General features: G+C 39.2%; 1 protein-coding gene across 7 annotated transcripts in view; it reads right to left on the reverse strand.

Annotated features, from left to right (window-relative positions):
* Nucleotides 1-733: 733 nt before the first annotated feature.
* Smr (nuclear receptor corepressor smrter) overlaps nt 734-9,721 on the reverse strand; it is a 426,844-nt gene continuing 417,856 nt past the window's right edge. For all 7 annotated transcript variants that reach the window (XM_088226003.1, XM_088226001.1, XM_088226002.1 and 4 more), the window contains 7 exons: nt 9,523-9,595; nt 8,550-8,906; nt 8,020-8,126; nt 6,640-6,772; nt 6,139-6,533; nt 5,403-5,555; nt 734-3,704 (listed from right to left, as the gene is read on the reverse strand). In XM_088226003.1, the coding sequence (XP_088082129.1) occupies nt 3,353-3,704; nt 5,403-5,555; nt 6,139-6,533; nt 6,640-6,772; nt 8,020-8,126; nt 8,550-8,906; nt 9,523-9,595 (1,570 nt within the window). In that variant the 3' untranslated portion in view covers nt 734-3,352. The remainder of the gene's footprint in view (nt 3,705-5,402; nt 5,556-6,138; nt 6,534-6,639; nt 6,773-8,019; nt 8,127-8,549; nt 8,907-9,522; nt 9,596-9,721) is intronic.

Raw genomic sequence — 9,721 nt, forward strand, 5'->3', positions numbered from 1 at the left:
GATAATTTGTTCAGATGCTGGTTTAGCGAGGAAATCTTACTGCGGGTCCTCGCTAATTTTGGCGATACGGAATTACCACTGTTAGATTGGCGACACTGCTCGACGAGTTTCCGACGCCACCCCGGACAGGAGCTGGCAGTCTGCTCCGCCGCTCAAGTTTGAAAAGTGTTTTTCGCTATCGGTTTGCCATTCCTTGCCTTTCATATCATTAAAAACATTTTGTGACATTTCTCGCGAGTTTACAGTTCCGTGTCTCCGGTGAAGTTGAAGTGATAACCGCATCGCCCGGAGTCCACATTCCCCGATGACGGTGAGCTGATTGCGACAAGAGACTACACGCTGTAACTCCGGGTCAGTAAGTGTTTATTGCATATTAATCTCTTGTTCGAATATTTATCTGGATGAGTTATCAGCTATTTTCTCCACTGCTAATATTGTCACTTTTGGAAATTATTTTACAAACCACTTTTTATTTTCCCGCTAAATACAGACTACTATAGAAAGCATAGATTTGTGTGTTCGCCCAGTCGGTATTTGAACTCAGTGACCGAACGTGTACGCTATTCCATCGCTCCGCTGCTCAGTTTGTCAGGAAGTTCATCCCGGAATGAGACGGTCATTATTATAGGTCAGCTTCGGCGCGTTATATCGCTCTGCCTTCCGGGGCGGTCGAGCGCTCGCGTCAGGTTCATTCGCGACTCGGGGAACGGGGGAAGGAAAGAAACAAGATGTCAACTGTTTACAGTATTTATTCATTTCATCATTATATATCATCATAATAGTCGGATAAGACGGACTTCAAGCTTCACAGATAGCAAATATCGTCAGCCTGTTAAGAAATCACAATTTGGTTAAATCATACGATGTAATGTTTATACAATTCCCCCGTCGGGGACGACTAAAGGTTCTCGCTCGGTTGAGGTAAATATCTAAATGCATTATGGAGTACCCAGTCAAGTATAATATGTACAATGCGCTCGCCTTACAAAACGTCCGCCCGGTAAAACTAAACTTCTCAATTCTTAATTTAATTAATAATAAAAAAACATATAAACAAGGAGAAGGAATCCCATCACATGAGTTAATGATATACTTACAACATTATGTTACTAACTAGACGTGGTCAATCTCTCTTCCTCTCTTCCGTTCTTCCGCTCGCGCTCTCTCTGTCGCACTCTAAACTATTATGTCCACTATTTATAGTATGTATACGCCTTAGCCTACCTAATTCTATAGCTGTATATACACGACAATTCTCTATCCAAACAGAGGTGCTAATCGGAATAAACCACAATCACTGCCTTCGCACGTATCGTGTTTGTTCTTGAATAAAAAATATAAACTAGAAAAGACTAATAAACCTCCGGCGTACCGGATACAGTCATTCCGACAGGAATACACTTCCTTACGGATTACATTATTCTCCCTGCCCACTGAGAACATTCCCACATTTCATTATTCAACGTAAAACTATCGCTTTCCACTCGAGTCGTGCACGACACATCCGTCGAATAACCTCGACAATCATTTAGTCAAATTTAATATAAAATGCTCCCAACTAAAATACAAACTTGGCTAAACACTAAACTTCCCGGAGTGAGAGTATTCCATTTTATCGGTTTCATTTAAAATGTTTTCAATATAAAACAAAATATATAATTCAACGCATGATCAATTAGTTACCCTAGCTATTCGAATGAAATTAAAATATTCAGCCGTATTACGGCCGGATAAATACACTTTGTCGAGGAAGCAAATAAAAGCGGCTATCGAACGGGCTTTCAAAAATTTAGTACAAATGTAAAAGTAAACATTGTCGTAAATCCTTTTCACCCTTAAATCTAACTCGTGGAAATGTACGCAATAACAACGTTACATCTTCTAAATAATCATTACACATTCCTAACTCGGCGAGTTGATGCGCAGTAAAGACAATTTTAAAATTTTCACAAAATAAAACATTCGAAGGTAGTAAATAAACACGTTTAGTAAATGATTAAACAAGAGTGTAAATAAAGAAACTTCAAAAATTGCGGACAAATAACATCAACCAAAGTTGTTTGTCAATTCAAGTATAAATTCCGTAGTAAAACAAAAAAAGTTATTGTATTTGTGAATTTAACATTTCCTAAATTTTCATGGATAAATGTTTCCAGTCATTATGACGAAACTGTTATAGCCGGACTGCTTATTTTCGAGCATAGAGACATCCGTCAGAAAGTGTAAATTTGGTTCTGGACTTAGCTTCCGGACTAGCCTTACCGAGACAGAGTATGTACGACGAGAGATAATGTTTTGTATCAAACTGTTTGTTGTGCGGAAACTGCCAGTCCTGCGTTTTTCTTCCGGCTATTTCTATGTCCAAATTAAGCAGCGCGGAAATTCCTCGCATCGGTCAACTGTCGTAATAAGATACACGGAACTAAGATACAGGCCCACCTAGATAGGGCTCCCGTCGGATTGCGGTTAGCATTTCAAATTCTCAAACATTCTAAATCGGTAATGTTTTTTTTGTTGAGTTAGGAAAACCGATAAAAGGACCCGCGAGACAAGTCATTCCTAATATTATTAACTATTGTGACAGAGAAAAGGACTTTGAGCAAAACTACATCGGCCGAATGGTTGCAATAAGTTTTGTAGACTCTTTCCGCACACCTTACTACGACAATCGATCCACATCGCATATCACATCAATTTCAATAGCTATTTACATGTCTTTGATTTTCACATCGTTTCTGGTAGATATTGATTGTGATTTCCTCAATGGCGCAACAACTCGGATGAAAGCTGTCCGACGTCGCCAATAAGTGCAGTAAAATATCTGTCGAAAGATGACTAAATATGATATGTTCTCTTTTAGGCATATAGCGTTAAAATATTATATCGCTGGATTTTCAGCATTTAGTGTAAACAAGCTATGGTGAAAAAAAAATCCTGCATAAACAAAGGTTCGATGCATCTACTGACACTAGAATGAGGCTACTAAAGTTCCCATTTTTCAAAGTCCATCAAAGCTCTCCTCCAAAATTGATAAAAAATGACATATCGTCGCTCAGCTAACAACACCCCGTGAGTCATTTACTGTTATTTTTACAAAACAACGACAACAGAGGAATTAGACTTCAGTTGTTTCAGCTCAGGTGACATTTTATGGGTACAAATTTAAATATACGTCAAAGCTTATTTTTATCAAGTTTAAAAGAAGAAAAACCCAGTTTTTTCATCGCCAAATAAAAATGACAAAAAGGAAGTTACGCTATATAGCAGTATCGCCGACAATACTACGTTTTGCCATCTTTCAACAGGTATAATGAGCGAGAAGGACACAATCAGTACCTATTTACACGTTTAGTTAGTCTTCGTCGCTGAGCGGCTCGTACTGAGCCGACATGAGGGGCTTGGGCTCCTGCGGCGGCAGCTGCGGCGGGGGGCGCGGCGGCTCCGGGGGCGCGTCGGGCGGCGGGCCCGAGGCCACGTTGAGCGCCGAGTACGGGTAGGCGTAGGTGGCCAGCGGCAGCGGCGGCGTGCCGCCCGCGTCGGGCCCGTTGGCCGGCCGCTTGCCCTCGTCCTCGGTGCGCATGACCTCCTCGATGCGGTTGGACACGTACTCGAAGGCGCTCAGGTGCTGCGGCTGGTGGGCGGCGGGGGGCGCGGCGCCCCCGTAGCGCCGTCCGCCGCTCGCGCGGTTGTCCTGCGGGTTCATCCTGAAATGGTCAAAACTTACTTGTAGATACTTATGGATAGTAATTCTCGCCGTCGTAAATACAATAAATTCTAAAAATAATATTGCGCTCTAGATTCGCAAGAACCTGACCAATTTCGGGGCCGCATGCGACGACTTGTAATTAAGAGGATATGCGGCGGGGTGGATAGATATTTGAATATAGTTTTTCTGTCACCTTCTTGCAAATGCCAAAAATAAAGACAGCTGCGTGTTGGAACTGATTATGCCTAACTTAAATTAACAAAATTGAGATTTCGTATTCCCGTTTTCCCTACCACAAAACTAGTCCGATTTAATATATTACTATAGAGATGAAGAACATTTAATAGAACTGAATACAGAAGTCTAGGCATTTACAGGGCTTATGACCTGAACTGATGTCTTTTTCTTTTTTTATAAGGAAATTTTCTGTTGGCACGTTTTGTTTTTTTCAAAAATAGTCTTATACCGTAGATCTGAAGATGGCAGATAAAACGCTTTTAATGGTTTTTGGATGGGCGTAACTCCTACAAAAGACAATTTATCAATAAGAAAAAAACAAATGATAGGGATGCATCAATGTTGAATGTCTAGTGTGTTCAAAAATCGTCGCTCTAAAGCCATAATCCGTGGACAATACGATAATATGTTTGCACTAAGAAAAGTCAAAAAAGTTGATCTGTTTCATGTATCTGAAGGGGTTTTTCGGAGCAGGATTCTCCTACTATTTTGACAAGTCTCTTTATATATTTTTTATCTTTTTATAATATGTACATATTAAGTTTTAGTTTATAATGTATGTATTATTTCCAATTAATTCATTGAATTAACTCCATGCCATTATCTAAAAGTCATAAATAACTCAACTAGATTATAAGAATCAAGTTAAGGTAGAGTGGGATTCAAACCTCGAACCTGTGATCCTTATGTCTGCGACACCACGAAGAGACAACAATCCGAATTGAAGTTGTGGGTTGTTAAATTTTAGCAATCCAAAATCAATAAGCAGCGACACCAAGCATTATATTGCACACTAGCCTTTTATAGGACTCGATATTTCACACGATTATTTATTTCAAACCTGTCTTGCCATCGATTAAGTAACATGTGTACCAGAATCAGTTGAAAAAAACATTTGATAAATCAGTTTAAAATAGAAAACGAATGGCACAAATTATTGGTTATTGTGACAATTTCTGATTAAAGAGAATATTAGATAGACGGCTCGGTATACGATGAAAGCACCAGCCCCTTTTCCTAAACTGTTGACACAGACCAGTGTCTTTCTTCAGTTTCGCATACTCGCTATATATTTTTTTTAACTAACTAAGCGAAAATGTAATATTTCTTTACAATCAAACTGCGAAAATACTGCAATATAGTCACCAAATACACATAGTCAGTACATAACTCTTTTTCTAGCTTCCTTGAATGACATTGAAGGAATACAGTGTTAGTTCCAAATTGGGACCGCGGCCATATTACCCGGATCACGAGAGCTTGATATAGGATTAAGAGAGCTAGATATAGGATTAAGAAAACTAGACACAACTCAACACAGGACATTGGTTCCATGGAGTTGGGATTTGTGTCTCAATAAACATTACATAAATATATTATAAATAAAATTTAAATATAAGGATTAATTAATTTGATTTAGAATCAAGATGGCTTGATATAGGATTAGAGAGCCGCATACCTGGTAATGTGGTGCATGGATTCGGCAGGCTCGCTCTGCTTCGGCGGGCCCTGGCGGATGATGTGGCGCTCCTCTGGTAAGGCCCTCCTTTTCCAGGCCTCGGGCTCCGGGCCAGGGGGGGCAGGGGGAGCGGGGCTCATCCCGTAATTGAACCTGCGCACAAAACATGGATCAGTCAAAGTGTCATACAAGATCTTAATTTAGGCTGGTCCAAGCCAAAGCTTAATTAGTGGGGCTGGCGGTAGTGTTTTTAATTTGATTTTCAAATAGTATTTATTCTTCAATGAAATTATTAACAATATACCGGAACGATGGTGGATGGTGGATAGCTAAATTAACTCGCATGAAAATCAATTCATTTTGAAAATAAGCAATTGTTTGCCTTAATTTTATGAAGAAATTGTAAAAAAGGTTATTCACTAGCCATATCATGTATCGTCGCCGTTAAAATTGTTTTTTAAGATACGAATAATATATTTCTGTATTAACATAATATTATAAAAGCTTGCGTGTCCCGTCATGTCCACAAATTCTTCGGGACAGTCTGGCGCCTAGTGAATTTATGCTTGGATTAGCCTATCGCTTATTGTCTACCGCAAGATATATTTCCACTGAACCTAAGCCGCTATTTGCGGAGTTGTTATTATTAACTAATGACAGCTCAACCTCGAGAAACACTTCTTCCAACTCCAATTTCAAATTCCATTTGGAGAAAATAAAAAACAATTTTTATTACCTGGGAGTGCCATACAGGCCGCCCGGTGAACTGAAGTCCTTGGCGATGATAGAGTCCGTCAACTCTCCCAGGGTTATGGACTTGGTCTGCGAAGAGTTTTCCGCGTCCACCGCGCTGATCATGGCCGGTGAGAGGGCTTTCCTCTGCTGTTGTTGCTGGATCTGCTGCAACTGCTGCTGCTGTTGCTGTTGGCGCTGCTGCTGCTGTTGTTGCTGCTGTTGTTGCTGTTGCTGTTGTTGCTGCTGTTGCTGCTGCCACTGCAGTTGCTGCTGCTGCTGCTGTTGCTGGAGCTGTTGCTGCTGCTGTTGCTGCAGCTCTTGCTGCTGCTGTTGTTGGGACGGTTGAGAGGGAGGCGGCGGCTGATCTTGCGATGGCGCTTGCTCTCTGTGGTAGTTCTAAAAATTAAAATAAAAAATGTATAATGTTGCGTCATCAGCATAATATTACATCTGAAGAATGTTGGATTCTGCATTAATCATCCGTGATGACGCCGGTACTCACATTGACAGGCACAAAAGGCCTCGGCATGTCGGTGCTCGTTTGATTGATCTGCTGGGTGATGATGGCTTCTATGAGTTTGGAGGCCGTGAGAGTGCCTTCGCTAGATGTCGTCAATCGGGTACTCGTGATGGGCCTGGAAATCAAATCACGCATATTAATATCGGCTACCGCACTATTGTTGAACAAAGCACATATTATTATGTTCATAAAATTGCTTCATTTGAAATTTTAATTGTTTTAGTTTTCTTTATTGTTTCTCTCATTTAGAAAATGTCGGCTATACTGCCGTCATAAACAGAAAGGCAGTTATTTACAAAAGTCATAATTTGAGATATGTAAATTAAAAATAAAACTATAAGTAATCAATAAGTAAAGACACATGTCAATTGTTTCCAAAGCATAAAACCTGTGTGTGTCATATCTACAGACTGAGTTTTTGCTTATAAATCTCTAGATATTGTGTTATTGTGTTATTGATTAAAAAACTTAAAAAACAATAAATAATTTTTCATCCTAAAATCATTTTTTACTGTTCATTTCTATACATATCGACGCTGGGAAGGGTATTTGTATTTACTTTAAGCGACATCGCAATTTTAATAACAATAGAACTAATTACATTGAATGACACGGGACATGTAAAATATTTTTAACAAATAGGAGAATACACATTCCCCGTCTATATAGACGATGTTTTGAATGGAGGTATAATTTATGAGAAATATTTTTTTTTAATTTTTAAATGGCTCTTCTGTAAAGTTTGCAAAATGTCGCTTAAAGTAAATAGCCTTTCCAGTGTCGATAAATCAAATGGCTTAAATTTTTTTGTAGAACATTATCTCATATTTAAATTATTTTACGATTTTTGACAAAAAACTGTCTTTTTGCTTATAACGGCAGTATGGCCGTCAACCCAAAAGACATTAATAGTGAAAAGACAGCTATAGCTTGTGTGAAACTTAAGTAATTATATGGTAGGACATAATATTATGTCCCTATAAAAAACAGTCTGCAACAAAAGTGTCCCAAAATGCTTGCCCCAAAATTTACTTCAAACCATCAACTAAGGTTAAATCAGATGTGGAACATTTTTAAAAAAAAGAAAATTTGACCATATTAGTGGATCCTATGAGAATTAAGTGTCCACAAACGTGTTTAAAAAATGTGCATTTATTCATTAACCAGCTTTTAAGCTGCTGCTTAGTGCATTATTCAATAATAATAATAAAATCTACAAATAATTATAACGGATATTCATAAATGCCACGTAATATAAACCACCAAAAGGTGAGAGAGGTAAACCTGGAGGAGACTGAATCCGTCCCGGGAACGCAGTCGAAGAAAAAAAGAAGACGAGAAAACAATAATAAAGTTAAGTACCTGTCGCCACGATCGTGTAATCTGGCAGGTGAAGGTACAGAGGAGAAGGAGCCGACCAGCAAGCGAGTTGTTTCTCGTTCTCTCCGGATTCTCTCATCTTCCACACCCTGCAAGGAAGCGTTACAATTCACACTTAAACAGCTGCACACAATAATCAAGATTTTCACAGCCATTCCAATACTGATGATTCAACCCACGCTGATAGTGTTCTTTTGGGTTTTGTAATTATTTGTGATTGCCAATAAAGACACAGTGCCATAAATCAATTATGTCGGGTACAAGAACAATGGTAACGGAGCTGCTACCTGGAAAAAACCCTATTTATAAATATATATTTAGCTTTTATTTTTATATTTTACTTGGAAACATTTCTTAGTCATCAAATCTACAAAAATATATATTTTAAAAAATCCAAGCAATTGAGAATATTTATTATTTTAAATTAAGAATTTTATTACAAGTGCGAACTTTTTTTGTCCATGGGTGTATTTTATATTTAGCTATAGGATAAATGCTCAATATTAACAAACCTGTACTCTGTCTTGCTGCTGCTGCTGCTGTTGTTGTTGCTGTTGTTGCTGTTGCTGCTGTTGTTGCTGCAGTTGCTGCTGCTGTTGCTGCTGTTGCTGCTGCTGTTGCTGCTGCTGCAACAGCTGTTGCTGCTGCTGCTGCTGCTGTTGTTGCTGCTGCTGTTGCTGCTGCTGTTGCTGCTGCTGTTGCTGCTGCTGCTGTATGTGCCTCTCGCGGTCGTGCAGCTGCTGCATATGCTGCTGGTGCTGGCGCTCCATGGCGGCCCGGTCCAGGCGCTCCTGGTAGGCCATGGCCTGCGCCTGGACCTGCGCCTGCTGGTGGTGCTGCGCCCGCCGCTGGCTCTCCATAACGGCGTGCTACACATACATTGTGATTAGTGCCACCGTCGACAGACTCTAAGAAGATATAGCAGCATGCAAAAATATTGAAAATTAAAATCTAGTAGAATCCGCTTATTATGATCAATATGGGACCTTTAACTTTTGATAACATTCTATGAACTAAAATTTGAATCCTGACTCAATTTAATTGTCTTTCCCAAATCAGTCTATCTTTCGATCTATGTTTTGATCGGAAGTTTCTGTACTTGCTCAATTTTTTTAAAGATTTTGAATAAGAGAGATCACAAAATTTTTAGGTACACAACTGTATTCCATTGAAATGTTAAAGCACCATAAAATTTTCTTCTTCTCTCGAAGATATAAAATCCAGACGCTTTTTTTCTTCTGTCTGCCACGATACGTCTTCTAACTCAACAGATCACAAAATAAGTTGGATAAATCGGAACAAAATAAACTTTATATAGTCTTATAGTTACGCTTCAGGTCAACACCCATTTACGTACCTACTCTCTATCTATTGTCTAAGAATTACATTGTTGGACCCTCGTGTTTAGCGACAGGATCATTTTGAAGAAATTCCCAAGAATTTACGCTTATTATATTCACGCAAGTAATTATAAAGCAAAATTACCTGTTGCCTTTGTATCTGCTGGTGGTGAATCTGATGTTGTAGAGGAATTCCCCGGTGAAGACCGGGAGCGTACCTGAATAAGTACATTTGCAATATTTTAATAATAGTTTGTCTGGAAATTTTTACCGACACAATGTCAAGTAGGGCATCAACCAAGTTGGCAGATGATAAAATTATCTTGTGTGAACCTGTATAAATC

This window comes from Micrasema longulum, unplaced genomic scaffold (assembly GCF_059751315.1).
Source record: "Micrasema longulum isolate JH-2025_06_02 unplaced genomic scaffold, ASM5975131v1 h1tg000403l, whole genome shotgun sequence".
Lineage (NCBI taxonomy): Eukaryota > Metazoa > Arthropoda > Insecta > Trichoptera > Brachycentridae > Micrasema > Micrasema longulum.